At 43.8% G+C, this 24779-nt stretch overlaps 1 protein-coding gene across 3 annotated transcripts in view; it reads right to left on the bottom strand.

Annotated features, from left to right (window-relative positions):
* Positions 1-11: 11 nt before the first annotated feature.
* Positions 12-24779, bottom strand: part of ADD2 (adducin 2) — a 92417-nt gene continuing 67649 nt past the window's right edge. For all 3 annotated transcript variants that reach the window (XM_075858495.1, XM_075858494.1, XM_075858493.1), the window contains 5 exons: positions 19507-19626; positions 11452-11541; positions 9062-9227; positions 6406-6522; positions 12-2881 (listed from right to left, as the gene is read on the bottom strand). In XM_075858495.1, the coding sequence (XP_075714610.1) occupies positions 2604-2881; positions 6406-6522; positions 9062-9227; positions 11452-11541; positions 19507-19626 (771 nt within the window). In that variant the 3' untranslated portion in view covers positions 12-2603. The remainder of the gene's footprint in view (positions 2882-6405; positions 6523-9061; positions 9228-11451; positions 11542-19506; positions 19627-24779) is intronic.

The following is a 24779-nucleotide window of genomic DNA, read 5'->3' as shown; positions in this document are numbered from 1 at the left end:
ATCACGCCAAGTTCAACATCCCACTGCGAATCCAGTTTATTTTACAGGTACAGCAGTAAAGAGAGGCTCCAGAAGATGAACATAGCGAGAGAGGCCCGTGCAGTAAAAGAGATATTATTTACATGGTATCACAATAACAAGGTCATGTCATCTGTGGAAGTTTATATACATAAAAGGAGCGAGACACTAAAGAACACCATTGTTACGATTGTCAGACAAGTGGAATAACAAGACACAATAATATCCTATTGGGCCCATTCAGGCAAAGGGCAGGTGAAATTGCGCAAACAGCTAAATATTTATTGAGACGTTCAGCGTATTTACTAAGTACAGAGGAAGAGAAGAGCATCTGAAAAAACTCGTATCAGCTTCTTATAAATAAGGCTAGGGATTAGTAATATCCCCTTGAGACATAGTCCTAGTACACAGGCATATATAAAGTATACACCTCCCTTCCTACACACAGGGGAGCAGTCACTTGTATGCTGAACTCATAATCAATACTAATTCAGAGATTGGCAATGACCACACCATTGCTATGAGACCCAGGAGTCATGGGTAGCTGGCACCAACCTAAACTTTTAACAAGGGCACAACCTGGATAGCGGTAGCTGGTTTCTACAGAATGGTTGCATCTGAAAATTCCCTTTAGGGAACTTTAGGGTACTAGTGGCAATTGAGGACCCGCATTTTAAGGGTGGCTCTGTTTTGATATTCATTGTGGGAACTTCTTTATATGCCCTGTAACTGACATTAATGCCCCCACTGTGTGTAGAGTAATTGTACACTTAAAGCAGGATTTAGCAAACTAGAGTGCCCAAAAGTACGGTTCTTCATTAATACCTCGATAGTTACACTTTTTTGCGAACTTTTAGCAAATATCCTAATTTTGATATGTTGAAAAGCCTGTTTTACGAGCCACACAGTCAGTTTGTCCCATGCATCTATTTGTATATATAGAGCAGAAATATGTAGGAGTGATGTAAACATTTACTACAAAAACAAGTGCGTGCAGAACACTTTCGGTTTGGTCCCTAAAGCTACAAGTTGAAAGATACAAAGTGTGTAAACAAGTAGAGTAATCTAGATGATTGAGATTCCTCCTTTTATATGCACCATACTGACTCCTCCTATGTCCCATGGCTTTATATATACATGCATGCATACATATGCAACCACCTTGGGGATTATTTTATAGTGTTTTATGTCATGTATGTTTTTAATTATTACTACTGTGAAAATATGAAAGAGTGAAGCTGCCATTTATAGAACCTTCAGGACAGTTGCTCACATAGAAGGGTCCCCTGGGGGGTCATAGTGGTGATCAAAATGGGCCCCCTATTATGGTGCCAGGTTTGGTCACCCAGGACAGAAGTGTCTGGTATTTGTTTGTCACTTCACATCCTTTCCAAGACCCTTGTGCCAAGTTCCTCAGGAGAAGGTAGTCCTTCACAGGTTCTTACCGCCAGGTAGCAATGAGAATGGTACCAGCCAGTGCTGTGCCACATCTTTCTAAGGGCTTCATAGCAGCTACATGATCTGCGTCTATGGTATGTATGCCCTTGATAAGGATCTTCTACCCACAAATTCTCATCATGCATCCAGCCGAGCTGGGTGGCAAGATTGACACGTTTTCCAGGAAAGAGGGGTCTCTAGGCCCCATATTGAATTTTCTACGGGGGACCTTCCTCTTTCTGCTGATGAATATGGAGCAATATGGGAAATGCAAAACACTGAAGACGAGCAGGACTTTCTTACTTCCACCTATTGCTTGTGAAAATGGCACCTATCAGGGACACTGCTGTGTGTATGCCTCAAAGTTGTCCAAATATCAGTAGTATTTGTTTTCTCTCGATACATAATTCGTAAATGTTACAGGGGTTGTAAACGGCAAACAGATAAAATTCAATATAATAGTTTTTGCCCTGACACCTTTGCATGGGGTTAGGATTAGTCATTACACAAATTAGATGCATGGAGTTTATTTATTAAGGGGTACTTTTTGTGTTTGTAACCCCTTTAAGTCAAATGACTGTATGTCTAAGTGCTATAACCAAAGTCGTCTATTGACATCACCATGAACAGAGAAGGAATATAATAAATAATGCACTAAACAATAATATTAAAATGGTAACATAATTCATAAAAGCATGTAGTAGTGGCTTCTTATTATTGCGCCATTTTTGGCAGGACAGACCTTTGGCAGGCATGTTGTAACCATCGCCACTTGCACATGACTAAAATAAACACAATGCACTCTTAAATACGGCAAAAATAAACTTTCAAAAAGAGCCCACAAAACCAGTAATGTTGTCGTAAATGGAGTCCGTAAAGAAGCCGTCTAAGATGTGGACGATTATAAAAATGTATTTTCTTTGTGAGCTAAGCAAGTATCTGTCCCAAGAGTGAGTGGACATGCTGTGTTGTATGGTCACAGGCAGTACAAATCCCCTAAAAAAAGACACCTCAGGAATAAGTATCCCCTTCAAACTCTTGAGTCCATACATACGTAGTAGTAGATGTATCTCCCTTCACTGCCCCAGCCTGGAGAGCAAAGGAGCCTGTATACCTTATCTGACAGGACAGTTTTATGGATCAGGAGATCAAGACTCTGCCTTCTCTTTTTCCTTCTTTTTTCCTTTTTTTAGGAATGAAGGGGTGCGGAACTTCTTTTTCTTTTTGGAAGGGGATTTAGTAGGGGATCCTTCTGGAGAGGCATTGGACACTGTCTCGTTTTTCCCCTTAGGGGTTTCAGTGACTTTTGGAGGTGTCTCATCCTGAGGAGCTTGATCCTCCTCTTTGCCATTCAACACCACCGCTGGTTGGACCTTCTCCTCTGTGGCTTCAGTAGATTTCGGGACAGTCTCCTTCTTCTCTGCTTCTTTAGAAAAAAAACAAAAATGACAGTTCATTAATACCAACTACTTCTGGTTATTTTAATATTCACAGGCAAAACAGAGTATTCTCAAAAAGCAAGTTGACAGCCAATATGGCGACCATTAGGGTTCCCACAGTGGTTGTCACTAAGCTTTTGGTAACTCTTAAATTGGAAATCTGTCTGTTTATACCGTAATATAGGAGTAAGGACTATATTACCGTAGATTGGTTATCTCCGATCTTTCCCAGGAACAAATATGACTAAGGAATGACTGAATAGGACTTTTAGCAACTTTATACAGGGCAAGTGAACGACTTAAGGTATTATTACACGGCCCGACATGGGCCGTGTAAACAAGTGCCGATCAACAAGACAGATCGTTGATCGGTGCTTGTTTGCTCCTATCACACGGAGCAATGATTGGATATGTATTGGGACGAGCGCTAGTTACTATGATGGCTCGTCCCCATACATTTTCATCATGTCGGCAGCACGTCTCTCTGATTATACAGGAAGATGTGCTGCCAACAACGATGATTTTTAATTCTGCATAAAAGAGCAGATCAGCCGATGAACAGCTGATCGTTGCCCTTACTATACAGGACAATGATCGGGAACGAGCGTTCATATGAACACTTGTTTGCCCGATCATTGCTCCATGTAAAAGGCCCTTTAAATTTATTAGCGATTTTAAGCTTAAGAGGAAATATACTTTATAGGAAAAGTACTAAAAGCATTAATTTTTTTTTTTTCCGTAAGTTCTCGTGTGGAGGTATCGATGATTAAAGTTACAAGCCTGAAGGTCATTTAATAAAGTCATCCCACGACGACACTTCATGATTCATCATTAACGTACAGTACAGGGATTTTAGGTCGTTCGCCAGACTTAAAGGCTGTTTCTTTTTCGGTTTGACGGTTTCTTTATACAAGTGATAGTCGATAAGATGTCTTACTTCAGCCAGGCACCACTTCTTTACTTGTCCTCACATGCAAAAATATGTGAATTTTCACCGCAGCAATTTGATGATCATTCACCTGTAACTTAGACAGCAGCACCCACCTGCAGTAGTAAATTATACTACCCTACAGCAAGACTTTCACAATATTGTGGGGGAAATTCAGTACTGCAATGGACCCATTGAGCTGCAGATTTTGTGGGCCAATAATGTAAATAATTGCCCTCTGTATTCTGTGGATGTTGCTTGCAGGGAAGCAGAATAGACCTACCTCAAACTTTTGCCACAAAGGTAGGAAATCATAAATATCTAGAAAGTCTTTGTACACTAGTGCAAGTTGCAATGTGCTTTACCCGACTCCAGCTGATGCTTGTCATTGAGCGTGTTGATCTCACAATGCTGCTGTGCATCTGCTCGCCTGAGGTAACCCAATTCAGGAAGGTTATGCTGAACAGTTCCCATACTGATGTGACTTACATAGGAGGACATAGTAGTCAGTTTTGCAGCTGAAATGGTAATTTTTTTTCATGTACTGTGAGCTTGTACGGTCAATACTTTTGTGACTGAGCTAATGTTGCCCCTTGACATTGCCACTTTACATAAAAGCAATTACAGTTGAACTAGACCGCTAACGTAGGGCGAAATTTGACAAACTGACCTGTTCCAAAGGTGGCATCCTACAACAGCGCCATTTTAAACACTGTGCACATGCACCCTATAGTCCCATTGAAGTCCAGAGCTCTTTTATTCAAGAGACTAATGGACCACAGGCTCATGGACTCTTTCTATGACACTTTAGAAGTTTTAACAATGGACATACACTTTAATTTACACCATGGCCTAATAGCTGAGATCTTATGCACCATGGAACATATCATTTAGGACATCAGACCACTTTAAGCCAGGAAAACACACACACACACACACACACACACACACAGTTTTGATGCAGTTTTCGTGGCAGTTTTTGGCTCAGTTTTTTGAGCCACAGCCAATAGTGGATCCAAAAGGAAGGAAAGATCTAATGAAAAGACTGATGCATCTCCTTTCTTTTGTGTCCACTTCTGGGTTTGGCTAAAAAAACGGAGCCAAAAACTACATTGAAACGGAGTGTGTGATCCTGGCCTTACAGTGCCTGGTATAAAAACTACATCTCCCACAGTGCAACAGAGTTGAACATACTCTGTGCAGACAATGAATCAGCAAGGGCTACTGGGAGATGCAAGCTCAGCGCTAAAAAGAGCTAAGGGCTAAGAATTTTGAATGCATCTCTGGATGTGCATAGGTATGATGTAAATATCAACACAAAAAAATATAGACAATTATTTGTAAAGTTACTAACTGTAAAGTGCTGTACACATGTAGAGATACACTTTAACGCTAGTCAACAATAACCACAATTTCAAGCTCAATTTTCAAAGCAAGCAGCTAGAAGTATACACAACAAAACTCCACGTTAATAAGTGTTATTGCTGCTCTGGCTGTTAGTTAGTTCAAGGGGAATGCATTAGTCTTTTTGTGCCTGTGGCATTAAACATCACATCATAACAACATGCATTATTAGAGGGTCCTGTCTGAAGAAAATGTAATGCAAGTACTGTCCTCAAACTTACGGTAAAAAATGAAACAGAGTATTGGAAGAGGAGGTGATGTGCTGTTAGAAGGGGATCCATAAAGAATTTGGGTACCATGCAGTAAAAATATTGCAGATATTATATGCAATGTAACCATTGTGCTAATTGGAGTTTGGATTTGGATTTTATTTACAAACTGAAAATATAATAGTCAGATAGATATGAAATAGATAGATAAACAGATATGAGATAGATAGATAGATAGATAGATAGATAGATAGATAGATAGATAGATAGATAGATAGATAGATAGATAGATAGATAGCACATAGGTTTAGCTAAATTCTTTCAATATTGCATGGTAACCAAATATTAGAATTTTTTTATAGGTAATTCTCTGGGGAGCAGAAGCATAAGGGGTGAAAAACAACAAGCCAGGGCGTCTATACTTACTACAGAGACAGGTATTCAGAGTCTGAGGTGACTCCTGCCATGAGACAGCACATGGAAAAAGAAGGGAAACATTGTGGCGACACACACACAAAGACACAATGACAATGTATGATCACAATGAATACAGATAAAGCCGAGGGGAGAAGAAAGGGACAGGACAGAGGTAAAGATCGATTTCTAGGGAGTGACAGTAATATTCTGAATCTGTGTTCACATTAAGACCATATAGTGTGGGCCTACACACCAACCTGTAAGACCCCAGACCAGGGGGGAAGGAGAAGCCACAGGTCGCCTGGCCAGCCTGACTTAGTAAGAACTTTGTTGCTGAATCATCTATTCTACTAATTTAGAGTTGGGTTAAGCAGGACAGACACTAGATTTGCCAATAATGTGTCAAATTGTATTGATGACTACTGACCACCAGTGGCGGTATACACAATACTGGTAATACCGGCCCGACTATGAGGATGTACCCATAAGTATGTTCTACATAATAACATTGACCATGATTACTAATCCTAACTGAATACATGAAAGAATTTACCTTCGGAGGACTTGGAAGGAGACACGATCAGCGATGTGGTCTTTGCTGGACTTCTTACAGGAGAAGTGGGGGGTGTCACCAGTGAGGATTGAGTGTCCTCATCTGCAGCTTCTTTGTCTGTACACATAAACAGGGCATTGATGTAATACAGAGGCCACATTGAAAATATGCAACACATTTCTATAATGATGTGTGTTTGGAAGCAACTGTGGCGCATGGTAATAAAATGTGAAAGCTACACCTATTAAAGCTAACTTTACTGCTCTACCTGCATACACATAGTATAATTCATATTAAATTCCTTCACAAAATCTATGTTCATTTTTTTTCTTGCAGCTACTTTTAGGCCTCATGCACACGACCGTGTTTTTGCGGCCGCAATTCCCCCGAAAATCCACGGGAGAATTGCGGCCCCATTCTTTTCTATGGGGCCGTACACACGACCGTAGTTTTTGCGGTCCGTGCACGGTCCGGGAGCCCGGACCGCAGAAAGAACGGGCATGTCTTATTACGGCCCGGTTCTGCGGTCCGGGCTCATTGAAAACAATGGCCGCGGCCATGTGCATGTCCCACGATTTGCGGCTGGCCTGCGGCTGACAGTCCGCAGCGGGCCGACCCGAAAATCACGGCCGTGCACACGGCTACGGTCGTGTGCATGAGGCCTTAGTGTATTGTGCTGGTTGTGTGAGTTTGGGTTACCTAGCAACCAACTGACTTTATGTCTGGGTGACCACCATTTGAGTTTATGTAGCTACATTTAGTTAAGTGGTCACAGGAAGTTTTATCTGTCATAATGACTGCCTTCATATTTTGCAAGGGCTTGTTTTAGGATGCGTGAAGACTGCACAACAAATCATACAGTTAAGGGATAAAAAGAAAGAAAAAAAAAAGCAGGATCGTGGAAAATTGTAATTGATCTCTTCCAATAGCCAAAGGTGATGTCCTGAGATGAATGAACTGGAGAGGAGATTCTAGATTCATTATTTTGTCCAATAGACCCCAACCCGTAATCCACTATTTTAAATACTAAAGTCTGTTACACCATAACGTTTATTAAGTTTTCTTAATATTCGTATTAGTGTTTCAACTTTGTATATTCTGTTCACAATAGAGGAGAATAATAAAGTGGATTATCTGTGGTACCTCTGAGGACGCCGCATGAACGGAAACACGTCGAGCACAGCCGACCGCGTCAAATAGTTTTTTTTAAATTCACCAACAGTATAATACCCCAACAAAGCAACCCTGATGAGATATGAGCGGTGGCATTTGTGGGAGCATTCAGCTTTCACATGGGCATCTATTGGACCACATAGTATTTCTCATTAAAATCACAGAAAAGTGGATTAGACTCAATTCACATATCACTGGCCACACTTACTGATACTAGGCCCCACCAAAATACCAATCCCCAGCAGGATGCAGACAAGCAATATAATATATGGAAAGTCATAGGTGCCAAATACTAAAATATACCACATGGTTATGTCCTTTGTGCAGAATACTTAGTAGGTGCTTGGAGGGGAAGAGGCCCGCCCCGGATCTCCACAGACTGCCATAACAGGCCCCGTTACTGTGCCGTGGTTTATAGAAGGACCTGATGCCAAGCCGCGTTAGGACATTGATTGTGATGCAGCACAGAACGCCCAGCGTCAAGACCTTTTATGCGCCACGGCATCAGGGCCTGAATCAGTGGAGATCCGGGGTCTGGCCCTGAAAAAACACCATGAGTGGTTAGTAAATATCTTCCTTTTTTGTTTTAAAGTCTTATCTGGGGTCAGATTTAAAGGGGTTTTCCCATGAGAGATATTTATAACATATCCACAGGATACGTCATAAATGTCAGATAGAGGCAGGTCCCACCTATGGGACCCGCACCTATCTCTAGAACATGCTCCCCTAAACCCCGTTCTAGCTTTTTGTGCTCATGCTGACTCCCAGCCACTTCCCAATTACATGGTCGTCAGTTACGGAAACAGCATAACTCGCTGAGCTACACTGTTTCCATAACTCCCATGGAACTGAATAGTAGTTACAGAAACAGCGCAGCTCACATGCTACGCTGCTTCCGTAACTGCTGTTCACTACTATTGGAGTTACGGAAAAAGTGAAGCTCAGCAAGTTACGCTGTTTCCGTTACTCACGACCATGTAATCGGGAAGTGGACGGGAGTCAGCGTGAGCACATAAATCTGGAACGCGTTTTAGGGGACCCCGTTCTAGAGATAGGTGCGGGCCACAAAGGTGGTACCCGCATCTATCTGACATTTATGATATATCCTGTGAATATGTCATAAATGTCCCTCATGGGAAAACCCCTTTAAGGATCTGATCTTGGGGAGCTCATTCAAATGTGTGCCCCTGTGTGTAACCTGGGGATCTTGGGTGGCTTATTTGAATGATTACGCCCCTGGGTGTGACCATGGATGATAGGCATGTGAGTGGATGCTTATTAGTATATTGCGCCTGTACGGCCTCCATCACTTAGCATTGTTGCTTGCTTGCATCCTGCTGGAAACTGGTGTTTTAACCTGCCATTGTATCAGTACGTCAGACCTTTCCAATTATATGGATATCATTTTTGTGGAGAGGTAGACAGGAAATATACCAGACCTGCTTAACAAAATCAACAAAAAATGTTGGCGTCTTATACCCACCATCAATGGCGTGCTTCTTTCTCTCCACCTCTTTCTTATACTCTTCCAGCTCTTGGTCTGTCAGCTGACTAAAAGGGTTAGGTGGCTCAGGTTCTGGTGGGACCTCTTCCACTGGCTGCTCCTTCAGTTCTGCCTCTGTTTTGGATGCCAGTTGACTATCTGCAGACTTAAAATATTAATAAAAAGTGTTTCTCATTTACTCCTCATTACCTTAAAAAAACACCTATTAACTTTCCCGCAGTCCATCTATTTTCTAGCATCAGTCTAATCACAAGTTTTCCGTTTTAATGTAAATAAAGTGTAATCATTGTATACACTTTGAATAATCTTGAGAAACGGAATGACAGAGTGTATCTATTTGCTGTCAGTGAATGGAAAAATGATTGCTTACTTTCAGGGGTTGAAGACCTGTACAAACCTAATACTTCTCACAGAAAAGACTATGCTACAATGGTATCCAGTCTAGATTCTCCTCTGTGAGGTAAACAGCCTGGTCTCCAGATTAATGCACTGATACATTGTAGCAAACTATCAGGATAGTCAAAGACAATAGCCTGTATACAAGAGGCAATATAAATTAAATTGGCAATAGACATTTTAAAATGCTATACTATACCATTAATATCCGGCAAGTCTATTCTATGCTATAATATTCTACAGTTCTAAAATATAATATAGACATTCTAGATTTCTGCAATTAAGATGTCCGATACTGGCCAAAAATGCATATTAATTCGGTAGGGAAGAAGAGTGTCTGTCGGACCCTTGTCTGCTGCAAAACTTTCTAATTCATTTCTCCACCTATTAGGCTGGGTTCACACGTGGCGGAATTTCACTTAAATTCCGCTGCGGACACTCCGCAGCGTTAATCCGCAGCGGAGCCGTTTCTCCATTGACTTCCACTTTAATTTAGCAGTGTTCGTTTAGACGATGCGTAAAATTCCGCTGCGGAGCATAGGCTGCGGAGCGGAATTTGGTGTCCGCAGCATGCTCTGTCTGTTGCGGAGGTGTGGCGGACTGTTTGCGGACTCATTGCGGAATTTCTCCATTGACTTCAATGGAGATTCTAATTTCCGCAATGAAGTCCGCAGCTGTCATGCACATGTTATGTGTGCTGCGGATGCGTTTTGCTTTTTTAACTTGACATTTCTTCATTCTGGCTGGACCTATGTATTTCTAGGTCTACAGCCAGACTGAGGAAGTCAATGGGGCTCCCGTAATGACGGGAGCGTTGCTAGGAGACGTCAGTAAATAGTCACTGTCCAGGGTGCTGAAAGAGTTAAGCGATCGGCAGTAACTGTTTCTGCACCCGGGACAGTGACTACCGATCCCAATACACAGCAACCTGTCAAAAAAAATAGCAGTTCATACTTACCGAGAACTCCCTGCTTCTGTCTCCAGTCCGGCCTCCCAGGATGACGTTTCAGTCTAAGTGACGGCTGCAGCCAATCACAGGCCAATAACAGGCTGCAGCGGTCACATGGACTGCCGCGTCATCCAGGGAGGTCGGGCTGGATGCCGAAGGAGGGACGCGTCACCAGGACAACGGCCGGTAAGTATGAATTTCTTTGACTTTCACAAGGGAAAGTGCTGTCCCTTCTCTCTATCCTGCACTGATAGGGAGAAGGGAAGTACTTTTCCCGCAGTCCGCAGCAGCTAGTCCGCATCAATTTACTGCACATTTTGTGCAGATCCGCAGCAGAATCTGCAACGCAGATTCTGTGCGGCATTGATGCGGACAGTTGCGGAGGAAATCCGCCACGTGTGAACATGCCCTTACAAGGCATTTGGCCAGAGTCATTAGATTGACTAGTCATTAGATTATATAGTATCTATGGGCAATGTAAGGGGTTATCTGCTTTTGATACTCCCTTTTTTTAGAAGGCCCCAAAAAATAAGATAACAGGGTGTCCGAGTGCTGGGAACCCCAACAGTTATCTGTAATCTGCAGGAGAACCTCGCAAAAGTTGTCAAATTGCAGCGCCACCACAGGGATAAATAAGCATTACATTGTGCCTATTTGTTACAAATATGGATACCCTTTATTAACTCAGAATTTTTTTAAAGAATATTTAAAATGGTGTTTTCTTCACTAGACCACACCACTGAGGAACCACAGTAGACATGATAGTACTATCTAGTGGGCACTGCCCCATTTGTTGGTATGGATCCATTCAGATATACCCATGTAGATGAGATATCACAATCTGACGTCTACAGTACTTATAAAGACACCAGAAAGTAATCAGGTAGCCAAGTTATGGCTAAAAGTTCCCATTAAAGGACAAGAAGATGCATAACAGGACTGACTGATGTGGAAAAAGTATTATAATATTAAACATTACACAAAATATTCCTTCTCGATTAGCTTATAGGAAAAATGCACATACCGGACTTCTGCTCTTATCCGTTATCACGCTGGCTAATAACTGAGACTGAGGTCCAGCAGACTTCATGTCTTGGCGATTTTGCTCCCGAATCTGTTTAATAAAGTAAATATACAATGATTAACAGCAGGAAATGTAGCAGAGCCATCCATATGACATTCCATACAGTATGTTTTCGCATCAGAGACATTTATAACATATAAATTAGGAGTCTTCCAGGACCATGAAGAACTTTCTTATGTAAACGGGGGGTTTGCTGGAGCAGCAGATGGTGATCTCTTTGATGTTTAATAATTTGCATATATTTTTTAAACTTGGGATATATGTACAAAAAAAATCCAGTATGGTTAGGATTGCCTGATGGAATATCATTCATTAAATGTTGTAATATCAGATATTAAATTATAGGTGTATAATAGCGGAGGGCAATGATCGCCCAGATCACTTTCTCAAAATTTGGTTGAGCTGGATAGTTTAGATCAGGGGTATCAAACTCGGCCCGGTAAGTGGGCCACATATAGAAAAAATGGGAAGTTGACGGGCCGCATTACTTTCAAATTTGATACAATACTAAATTATTGTTAATCAATTAGTTATTTGAACTACTATAACACTACATTACTATAATAATACCGCTAGGTTTAGAGAGAATTCTCCATGTGCTTATTTCAACAATCCAGTTTTCCAGTTTAAGTGTCGCTAAATGCAGTCCGGCAGCTCAGTTGGTAGCGTTTGGCAGACACACATGTCAAGATTGGGCAGCCGCTTTTTAGATAATGCCACAGCGCCCTCTGTAGATCATTCCACAGTGCCCTCTGTAGATAATGCCACAGTGTCCTCTGTAGATACTGCCACACACCCACTTGTAGATAATGCCACAGTGCCCTCTGTAGATACTGCCACAGTGCCCTCTGTAGATGCTGCCACAGTACCCTCTGTAGATGCTGCCACAGTGCCCTCTGTAGATGCTGCCACAGTGCCCTCTGTAGGTGCTACCACAGTGCCCTCTGTAGGTGCTACCACAGTGCCCTCTGTAGGTGCTGCCACAGTGCCCTCCGTAGATGCTGCCACAGTGCCCTCCGTAGATGCTGCCACAGTGCCCACCGTAGATGCTGCCGCGGTGCCCACCATAGATGCTGCCACAGTGCCCACCGTAGATGCTGCCATAGTGCCCTCCGCAGGTGCTGCCACAGTGCCCTCTGCAGGTGCTACCACAGTGCCCTCTGCAGGTGCTGCCACATTGCCCTCTGCAGGTGCTGCCACAGTGCCCTCTGCAGATGCTGCCACAGTGCCCTCTGCAAATGCTGCCACAGTGCCCTCTGCAGATAATGCCACACACACCCCAAGTAGATAGCTCCATTGGGGCTCCCTCTAGGAGTGGAATCCCCAGTGTTGTCTGCACTTTGGCTGGGGATTCCTCTGCTGTTGGAGCCCCTGACGTCACTGTCCATACTCAGTGACGTCAGGGGATCCTCCTGGACCGGAATGTGATGGTCCATACACAGTGACGTCAGGGGATCCTCCTGGACCGGAATGTGATGTCAGGGGCAACCCCAGAGGCGGTGTAGAGCCACTTCTAGCACTTTGCCTGGGATTCCAGCTCTGGATGTCAGGGGCAACCCCAGAGCTGGAGTCCCGGGCAGAAAGCTAGTAGGCTCTTCCTGAGATTCCAGCTGTGCTCCTGACATCACTGGGACTCCTGCTCTGGGGAAGCCCCTGACATCACTGTTAATGTATGGACAGCGATGTCAGAGGCTTCCCCAGAGTCCCGGAGCAGAGCCTATACTAGCGCTATGCCCGGGACTCCAGCTCTAGGGAAGCCCCAGACATCGCTGTCCATATGTGGACAGCGATGTCAGGGAATTCCACTGAGTCCCGGAGCAGAGTCTGTACACGCGGCTCTGTGTCCCGCGAGCCACAGATGACAGCCCTAGGGGCCGCATGCTTGAGACCCCTGGTTTAGATAGAGTCCTGACTATTATCATTTAATCTTTTACGTAGTTATATAGTTAATACAGTTAAAAAAAAGACATATTTCTATCAAGTTCAACCAGGGAAGAGGAGAAAATGCGAATAAAAGGAAAGAGGGGAAGGGGTGGATCTAAGGCCCCATGCAGACGACCATATTTTTTCCCTCCCGTAAATACAGGTCCTCTGTCACCTGTATTCCACCCGTATTTACGGACCCGTTTTCTTTGCTTCTCTTTACACGTAGAGAGAGATATTGCACTGCACTAATCGGCAGCCCCTTCTCTCTATTCAGCACTGATAGAGAGAAGAGCCTGCAGATCAGTGCTGGATAGAGAGAAGGGGCAGCCCCTTCTCTCTATACAGCACTGATCGCCAGCCTCTTCTCTTTATCCAGCTCTGATCGGCAGACTCTTCTCTCTATCAGTGCTGGACAGAGAGAAGGGGCAGCCCTTTCGGGCAGAGTTATCGCAGCGGAACGCAGCGATAGAAAGAAAAAGAAGTTCATACGTACCCCGGCCGTTGTCTTGGTGACATCCAGTCCGACCTCCCTGGATGACACGGCAGTCCATATGACCTCTGCAGCCTGTGATTGGCTGCAGCGGTCACATGGGATGAAACGTTATCTCAGGAGGCAGTAACTCTTTCAGCACCCTGGACAGTGACTACGGCTGGACAGTGAATACCATGCGTAGCAACACTCCCGTAATTACGGGTGCACACACGTAGCCATCCGTAATTACGGGAGCCCCATAGACTTTCTATGGGCCTGCCCATGCCGTAATTACGGTCTGAAATAGGACATGTTCTATATTTTTCAACAGCCCGGGCACCTTCCCGTAAGCAAATGGGAAGGTACCCGTGGCCAATAGAAGTCTATGGGCCCGTAATTACGGGTGTTTTTACAGTCGTGTGCATGGGGCCTAAGACTTTGTTTCCCCTATTGATCCAAAAGAATCCAAAAAATGTGTATAAGGCATGAGCCAGAGGCATAGCTAGGGATTTAGCACAGGGCAGGCGAAACATATCTGAGTGGGCCCCAATCCAGTGGGCCCCTCCAACGCATGTAACACGCAGGATTGAGCGGTTACCACATCTAAGGCTTTGTTCACATCTGCATCGGGGTTCCAACACACCTTTCCGTCAGGGGAATCCATGAACAGAAACCGAAAGGAAACAATAGCTTTCCGTTTGCATTACCATTGATTTCAACGGTAACGCTTCCGTTGCTAATGGTTTCCATTTGTCCCTAAGGTTTCCGTTTTTCAGCAGAATCAATAGCGTAGTTGAAATCAATGGTAAGGCAAACGGAAAGCTATGGTTTCCGTTCATGGGTTCCTGACAGAAAGGTCTGACTGAAGCCATGAACGGAACCCAGAAGCAGATGTGAACAAAGTCTAAATTCATAACTTAGATGTGATCGATTACAAGTGATCCTGCATGTCAGAGACACACAGGATCCGCTGTTACTGAAACCGTCAGTCCCGCCAGCCTTGACAGATTCAGGTGCGCTAGATTCTCTGCGCTAGCTACAACCGCTCTGTATACAGGATATAAAGCAGCTGTATCTCAAAAAGTAAAAATAATTTTTAATAAAAACGAATTAGAAATTTGCACAAAACACACACACACACACACACACACACACACACACACACACACACACACACACACACACACACACACACACACACACACACACACACACATATAAAAAGGTGAACATAGCCTTTAATCTGACATCTGACAGAGGAGTTTGCATTAGAAAGTGTTGCAGACCTCTCTGAAAGTAAACGGAAGGGTATATAACCCCATCATCCCTGTATGTATGAACCATCATCCCCGTTACTGTAAATACCAGCCATCATCCATGTATATACCAGCCATCATCTCTGTATATATCACCCATCATCCTGTGGATATGTCATAAATGTCCCTGGGAAAACACTAAATGTTTCTTTCAGCAGCCATAACTTTTTTATTTTTTAATTGACCTGGCTGTATGAGGCCTTGTTTTATGCGGCAGAAATTGTATATATTTTTTTCGCAGTTTGGGTGTAGGTAAAACATTTTTACCGCTCAATCGATAAAAAATTAAAAAAGTTATGCCTCTCAGAATGTGATGATACAAAACTATTTTTTTTTTTTAACAAATAGTCTTTTCTTTGTAAGGGGGGATTCACACGAACGTGTATTCGGTCCGTGCGGGCCGCGTGGTTTTCACGCGCCACGCACAGACCAATACAAGTCTATGGGGCAGTACAGACAGTCCGTGCTTTTTGCGCAGCGTTTGTCAGCTGCACAAAAAACGCGACATGTTCAATATCTCCGCGTATTTCGCGCATCACGCACCCATTGAAGTCAATGGGTGCGTGAAAACCACGCAGGTCGCACGGAAGCACTTCCGTGCGAACCGACTGAAACAGCGCACCAGCTGTCAAAAGGATGAATGTAAACAGAAAAGCACCACGTGCTTTTCTGTTTCCAAACATCCAAACGGAGTGTCTTTTTAGATGAGCGAACCCAGACAACCGAACCGAACTTCACCGGGTTCGGCCGAACTCGTTTTGGCCGAACCCGGCAAAAAAATTTCCTGTACGCGACGTCAGGAGATAGTCACTGTCCAGGGTGCTGAAAGAGTTAAACTGTTTCAGCACCATGGACAGTGACTACCGATCCCAATAAACATGAACCTGTAAAAAAAAACGAAGTTCTGACTTACCGATAACTCCCGGCTTCTTCCTCCAGTCTGACCTCCCGGGATGACAATTCAGTCCAAGTGACAGCTCCAGCCAATCACAGGCCAAGCACAGGCTGCAGCGGTCACATGGACTGCCGCGTCATCCAGGGAGGTGGGGCCAGATGTCGAGAGGCGCGTCACCAAGGACGCGTCACCAAGGCAACGGCCGGGAGAGAAGTTCTCGGTAAGTACGAACTTTCTTTTTTTTTAACAAGTTGCTGTATATTGTGATCGGCATTCACTGTCGAGGGTGCTGAAAGAGTTACTGCCGATCAGTTAGCTCTTTCAGCACCTTGGACAGTGACGGGCGTCGACTAGCCTCATCTCTATGATGGCGGCTGCGCGAAAATCACGCAGCCGCGCATCATACACGGATGACACACGCAGCTGTCAAATGGTTTTTGCGCGCGCAAATTGCCGCGTTGTTTGCGCGCGCAAAAACGCAACGTTCGTCTGAATCTGCCCTAAGAGTAGTAAAATATTAAAAAAAAAACGATATAAATTTGGTATCACTGTAATCGTATTGAGACAGAATAAAATTAAGTTGACGTTTATACCGCACAGTGAAAGACGTAAAAACAAAACCCCAAAAACAATGGAGGAATTACAGTTTTTTCCAATTTCAGCCCGCAAATAATTTTTTTTCAGTTTCCCAGTACATTATATGATACTTTCAATAGAAACTGCAGGTCCTCCCACAAAAAATAAGCCCTCACACCACTCTATTGACAGAAAAATGTAAAAGTTATGGCTCTTGGAAGGCGGGGAGTGAAAAACGAAAATGAAAAAGCAAAAAAGGATCAGTCCTGAAAGGGTTAATTAATTTCTAATAAAAAAAACATTTATGACTACATGTGGGGTATTGCCGTACTCGGGAGAAATTGCTTTTCAAATGTTGGTGTGGTTTTTATCTTATATCCCTTGTGAAAATTAAAAAATTCAACCTTTTCGTGGACAAAAATGTTGATATTAATTTTCACGGCCTAATTCCACTAAACTCTACAAAAAAATCTGTGGGGTCAATATGCTAACTATACCCCTACGAAAATTCCTTGAGGGGTGTAGCATCTAAAAGGGGGTCACTTTTGGGGGGTTTCCGCTGTTTTGGTCCCTGCAGGGCGTTGTAAACGCAACATGGCACCGAAAACCATTCCAGAAAAATCTGCGCTACAAAATCCAAAAGGTGCTCCTTCCTTTCTGAGCACTGCTGTGGGTCTAAATATCAGTTTATGACCCCATATGGGGTATTGCCGTAATCGGGAGAAATTGCTTTACAAATGTTGGGTGCTTTTTCTCCTTTATTCCTTGTAAAAATGAAAAAATTCTATGTTTTAGTTGAAAAAAAAGGTACATTTTAATCTTTACAGACTAATTCCACTAAATTCTGCAAAAAAACTGTGGGGTCAAAATTCTCACTATACCCCTAGAAAAACGCCTTGAAGGGTGTAGTTTCCAAAATGGGGACACTTTTGGGGGGTTTCGATTGTTTAGGCACCAGAAGACCTCTTCAAACCTGACATGGTGCCTAAAATATATTCCTAAAAAAAGGAGGCTCCAAAATCCTCTAGGTGCTCCTTTGCTTCTGAGGCCGGTGCTTCAGTCCATTACCACACTAGGGCCACATGTGGAATATTTCTGAAAATTGCAGTATCTGGGCAATAAATATTGAGTTGTGTTTCTCTGGTAAAACCTTATGTGTTACAGAAAAAAAATGCATTGCAAATGAATTTCAGCAAAAAAAATATAATTTGTAAATTTCAACTCTACATTTCTTTAATTCCTGTGAAAAGCCTAAAGGGTTAAAACACTTTTTGAATGCTGTTTGGAATACTTTGAGAGGTGCAGTTTTCAAAATGGGGTGACTTATGGGGATTTTCTAATATATAAGGCCCTCAAAGCCACTTCACAACTGAACTGGTCCCTGAAAAAATAACCTTTTGAAATTTTCTTGAAAATGTGAGAAATTGCTGCTAAAGTTCTAAGCCTTGTAACGTCCTAGAAAAATAAAAGGACGTGAAAAAAATGATTCAAACATAAAGTAGACATATGGGAAATGTTAACTGGTAACTTTGTGTGGTATTACTATCTGTTTTACAAGCAGATACATTTAAATTTAGAAAAATTAACATTTTTGCAAATTTTCACCAATATTTATTTGTGAAAAACTTCAAATTTTACATTTTATATTTATCGACCAAATTTTTTCACTAACATAAACAATCTCAGAATCGCTTGGATAGGTTAAAGCATTCCAAAGTTATTACCACATAAAGCGACACATGTCAGATTTGAAAAATTCATCTGTGTCCACAAAGCCAAAACATGCTGCGTCCTAAAGGGGTTTTAAAAGTTCCACCGGATAGGTCATCAGTACATGATATGTGGAGGTCCGACACCCTGGCTCCGCACAGATCAGCTGGTCCGGTGCCTCCGTGCACGGGACGTACAAGTCGGAAGCAGTTAGCTCCGGCCACGGAATAGCGGGCGAGCAAGTGAATAGGAGCAGACCTGCAGTTCTGCAGCATGGCCGCTATGCTATGTACGGAGCCAAGTGCTTCTGGGCTCCGTACGTAGCATTATGTGCCACAACATCCAGTGCCCGCAGGCCACTGGAGCGGCTTATCGGTGCGGGGTCCGGGTGTCGCACCTGCGCCGATGACATACTGATGACCTATCCGGTGGATAGGTCATCAGTTGTCGGAATGTGGACAACCCCTTTAAGGGAGAACTTTACTTACAACTTTATCTTTTACTTCTGTATGCTAATACATTATACTGTGTCACTTTGACATAGTGTGCCCTAACAGCAGGCAAACTGAACAGTCAGCACTGGTGTCTTTTCTAGGTCCCCAGGGCTGACTGCAGAGGGATTCCCTGGTCTTTGATCACGTCACCGGGTTTTCGGTGACACAATCAAAGAGGGGAGTTCCCTTTGATCATGCCGTGGTCATGGACCGCGGCGATCCGAGGGTTAAACAGCTGGGGTCAGAATGTTTTCCAACCCCAGCTGGATTTAGCAGGCTGCTCTAAGATCAGGAGCTGTAAGTTCCAGCTTCTGCTTAGAGAATGAGCGCTCATCAGCCTCTTCTACAGCGACGCCAAAAGACGTCGCTGTAAACGAAGTACCTGCACCGCCTGAGGTCAAAAGACGGTGGGCGGTCAATAAGGGGTTAAATAAGTATTGACGTTGTTTTCTTGGAAGAAAACATCTAAGGTTCTGTTCACATCTGCGTCGGATGCTCCGTTAGGGGCCTCCATTGCAGTTTTGGTAAAAAATAGCACAAGAAATCGACAGAGATGTGGTAACAGCCCAACATGGCTCAGGTTTTATCTAAAGTATTTGAACACACCTTATTCCTGGTCTCTAAAACCTCACGAGGATCGGTAAAGAGCGGCACAAACTGGTTGGAGTTTTCTATACGAATGGGCATGCCGCTGCTGGGTTTTACCACTTCATCTGCTTTCAACCACTGAAAGATCAAACACAGAAATAATAGATTGGTATGACCCAAATATTAAATGGGTTATGTGGGGACTGAAAAATATTAGCAGTGTACTCACTGCAGTATGTGAGTACACTCGCTATTATACATTCCAGTCTCCAGTCGCAATGATTTAAATAGATTTTTATAGCACTGGCGGGGGGACCGGAAGTCTAGTAGAACAATCTTCCTTCATGACGACACGACACTCGTCGTCATGTGGCCGGCCCCACTGTACTCTATGTAATCGCTGTAGCAGTAGTACAGCGATTACATAGATTACATCGGGGCTGGTTACATGACGATGAGTTGTGTCATCATGAAGGAAGACTGTGCCATTAGACTTCCAGTCTCCCGCCAGCGTTATAAAAATCTATTAAAATCTCATAATCAGCGCGATGGGGGACTGGAATGTGTATTAGCGATTGTACTCACATTCTGCAGGGAGTACACTGCTAATAGATTTTGGTTCCCGCATAACCCCTTTAAGTAAGTAGAATGTAGATTAGAATGGCCCATATATAACAAATATCAAGATACTGCAGGTTTGAAAGATTTTGGGGCCTCTCAATGAAACTTCAACTCCTTCAGAAGACAGAGCAATGTTCTACCATGTGCAAACCATTAATGTAATAAGCAGCTGCCAAAAACATCATTAAATAATAACAATTATAGCTAAAGATCGTGTTTTATTTGTCATAAAAATGAATTATCTTATGTATGAATCATACTTGTGGGTGTATATATTTTTTTAAATCTAAAACTCAGCCAACTGCAGCAGAACTGAGTGAGTCCAATATGGTTGTTTACAGCCAAATAGAGCAAATTGTTTGAACATTTTACACAAAAGAAATTGTTCTCGATGTCGAAAGAGTAACCTATGTGTTCCCGAAAAGGTCATGTTGTATTTTGGGTGTTGGTTGGCTGAAACTATCCATGTATGGTGTCTGATTAGTACCAGTCATTCTCCATTTGGCGCAAGCGCATTTTGTTTTGTACCTACATTTTGTGTTAAAACATTCATCTGAATTGCTAGTTTCACATGGGATTTTGAAAGGAGGATTGTTTGTCTGTATGTCGGCTGTGCTTGGTCAGCTTAAAAGGATTGTCTCATCAGATTAAGGCAGCTCCGGTGATCAGCTGCTTCCAGCACCCCCGGCATACAGCTGATTTTGCCGGTGAAAGCCTTGTCTGGACAGACATTTCCCTTGCAGCAGCATTCAGATGAATGGCTTAAGTCTACTAGAGCTGGAATTACTGTAATAGAACGGTCCTCCATTCTGGTTCATAGACTAGGGCCCCCGAATTAAGGACATCCCTTTATGACGTCCATATGCCCTAATAGGGCATAAGGACAGGGGTTGTCTTCATGAAGTAAACCTCTTTAAAGGCTATTTCCAGTTTTGCCATTTTTTTTATAGCTCCAATGCATCTAAAACAAACAGAATGAAGCAAATAATCTTCATTAAAAACTTCCTACAGTTTTGTGTCTACAGCTCCTGTGCATACTTGTGTCTCGATGTTACAGACTAAAAGCAAACCCATCCTGCTAACACACATTAGGTATGTAGGGGGCAAATAAAAGGGAGTATGCAGGGCCGGCCTTAGGGGTGTGCGACCTGTGCCATTGCACAGGGCACATCACTCCAGCAGGTGGATGGGGGCGCTGCGCTGGCTCCGTTCCCCTGCTTGTGTTTCAGAAGCTCCCGGGCCCCGTCGACTCAGCAGCTGCCTTTCCGCCTGGGCGCTTCTTCTCTCAGTGGCGTCACTAGCAAACGCTGTGGCTGCTACATCGGTAGCGACGCCACATTCAATAGTATCTGTGTCCTTAGGACGCAAATACTATTGAACACTATTGCAGAGCAGGGAGGTATCTCCCTGCTCTGCAATCTACTAGCGCCACTGTAGCTCCCTGAAGGAGTGGAATCCCCGTATGGCCGGGAATTCCGCTCCTGGACGGATCGCTTGATGTCTCTGTCCATATATGGACAGTGACATCAGGGGCAACTCCTGAAGCATAATCCCCGGTCACAGCGTCGGCAACGCTGTGGTTGGGGATTCCGCTTCAGGAGTTGCCCCTGATGTCACTGTCCATATATGGACAGAGACATCAAGTGCTCCGTCCAGTAGCGGAATCCACGGCGACAGGGGCATTCCGCTCCTTCAGGGAGCTACAATGGAGCTATCTACAGGAAGGTGGATGGGTGCTATCTACAAGGGGGCTGTGTGGCACTACCTACAAGGGGGCTGTGTGGCACTACCTACAAGGGGGCTGCGTTGTACTACCTACAAGGGGTCTGTGTGGCACTACCTACAAGGGGGTTGTGTGGCACTACTTTCAAGGGGGCTGTGTGGCACTACCTACAAGGGGGCTTTGTGGCACTACCTACAACGGGGCTGTGTGGCACTATCTACAACGGGGCTGTGTGGCACTACCCACAACGGGGCTGTGTGGCACTACCTTCATGGTGGCTGTTTGGCACAACCTTCATGGGGGCTGTGTGGCACTACCTTCATGAAGGCTGTGTAGCACTACCTACAAGGGGGATGTGTGGCACTACCTACAAGGGGGCTGTGGGGCACTACATAAAAGGGGGCTGTGGGGCACTGCCTACAAAAGGACTTTTTGGCACTACCTACAAGGGGGCTGTGTGGCACTACCTACAAGGGGCTGTGTGACACCTACACCTACAGAGGGCATCTTTGAGTGGCGGGCAGATGGTCATTTTAGTGAGAGTGACGGGCTGATGGTCATTTTAGTGAGAGTGGGGGGCTAATGGTCATTTTACTGTGAGTGGGGGGCTGATGGTCATTTTACTGTGAGTGGCTGGCTGATGGCCATTTTACTGTGTGTGGGGGGCTGATGGTTATTTTACTGTGAGTGGGGGGGCTTATGGTCATTTTACTGTGAGTGGTGGGCTGATGGTCATTTTACTGTGAGTGGCGGGCTGATGGTCATTTTACTGTGAGTGGGGGCCGATTTTTTTTCCAGGGGTGCCTCGAGTCCAAAAAGGTTGGGAAACTCTGTACTAGGCTACAGGATCACGCCGGGCTACGCAAGGATCCCGTCTTCGGCATTGTGGAGCAGCTCAGTTCCTCGAGAGAACGGGGCCTATGTGAGTACAATTTTTTTTGTCTGGGGGGCACTGTGAACATGGGGGAGGTGGGGGCTGTATGGCACTGTCTACAAGGAGGAGGTGGGGGATTATGGCACTGTCTACAGGGAGGCTGTATGGCACAACCTACAGGGGGGCACTATCTACAAGGGGGGGGGGCTGTGTGTGGCAGCCAAGGGAAGGGGACATCATACCGTGTGGAGGCCACTAAGTGGACGTGATACTGTGGTCGGGGCACTACAGGGGGCAATATACTGGGTGTGGCACTTAGGGGCTATAATACTGTGTGAGCACAATTAGAGGACAAAATACTGTTTCCTTGAAGGGGTTATAATATATTATATTATTAAATATTATTATTATACTGTATGGGGGCACTAAAGGGTCATTATACTGTGTGGGGGCGCCATCTATCCTAAGTCCGGCGCTGGGAGTATTACTGCAGGATCAGACTACACTGGGTTTGTAGTCTGTAATTATGGAGACGCATAGGTGCTGCAGACACAAAACTGTGTGATATTTTTAGACTATTGGCAAAGTTGCTTCATTTGTATATTTAGATGCTTTGGAGCAATATAAAATAATGGTTACAAATGTGGACACAACTTTGCAGACAATGGATCTATAAGAATCATTAGTCACATCCTTTTGGCACGTTACTCACACGTGTGTTTATTGTGCAGGTGGCCATAGACATGAGATATTTGTTGTCAGATCAAGATGATTTTGATTAGATCTGCTGACAATCTGATGTGCATGGTTGGCAACAAACATTACACATCATGGGTTTGCTTCTTCTTCTTCTTCTTCTTCTTGTTCTTCTTCTTCATCTTATCTTCCAGGTGGATAAAAAATGTATTCACTTTGACCTCTATGCAGAGCAGAATGTATGTGTACCATTAAAGGTCTGTTGTGGCCTTTTGGTCCCCCTCAGAAAATGGGCCAGGGAGCGACTGATACCTCTGCACCCCTACAGTGATGCTCCTGTCTACACTTTAGAAAACTAGGGTTTAAACATAATACACGGCGGCAGCTTTCAGAATACAGTTATTGTAACCTGCAGCTCTGTATTCATGAGGCAGCACAGATTATACATGAGTAAAGGTCTTTTGATTGTAGACTCGATTGTTAAAGTTAATAGTTCTGTGTAGTTAACCTGTGGCACTATAAGGGTGTAATTACATGGGACATTTTGTGTTTTTCTTTTTGGTGGCACAATTTTTTAAATCGCTGCGGCAAAAAAAGAAAATCTCATATAAATACAACCTAATATTAGAAATTGGCCAGATTTACCCTATCTGAGGGGAGCATGTTTTTTCTGTATTTCCACCTGCTGGTAAACAGTGGTACAGCAGCACTTTTTCCAGTTGTGCTGAATGGACTTTAAAGAGACTCTGTCACCACATTATAAGTGTCCTGTCTCCTATATAAGGAGATGGGCGCTGTAATGTAGGTGACAGTAATGCTTTTTATTTAAAAAAACGATCTTTTTTCACAACGTTAGGAGCGATTTTGCTTTATGCTAATGAGCTTTCTTAATGCCCAAGTGGGCGTACTTTTACTTTCGACCAAGTGGGCGTTGTACAGAGGAGTGCATGACGCTGACCAATCGGCATCATGCACTCCTCTCCATTCATTTACACTGCACTAGCGATATAGATATATCGCTATGTGCAGCCTCATACACAAACCCTAACATTATTACAGTGTCCTGATAATGAATACACATGAAATCCAGCCTGGACGTCATGTGTACTCAGAATCCTGACACTTCTGACTCTTTTTTTGTGAGATTCCGGCAAGTGAAACCAAATCTCGCGAGATCACGGAGCTAAACGAGATTTGGTTTCACTTGCCGGAATCTCACAGAAAAGATTCAGAAGTGTCAGGATTCTGAGTACACATGACGTCCAGGCTGGATTTCATGTGTATTCATTATCAGGACACTGTAGTAATGTTAGGGTTTGTGTATGAGGCTGCACATAGCGATATATCTATATCGCTAGTGCAGTGTAAATGAATGGA

Source organism: Rhinoderma darwinii, chromosome 3 (assembly GCF_050947455.1).
Source record: "Rhinoderma darwinii isolate aRhiDar2 chromosome 3, aRhiDar2.hap1, whole genome shotgun sequence".
Taxonomy (NCBI): Eukaryota; Metazoa; Chordata; class Amphibia; order Anura; family Rhinodermatidae; genus Rhinoderma; species Rhinoderma darwinii.
The sequence above is the reverse complement of the archived record's forward strand: the minus strand, read 5'-3'. Positions and strand labels throughout refer to the sequence as shown.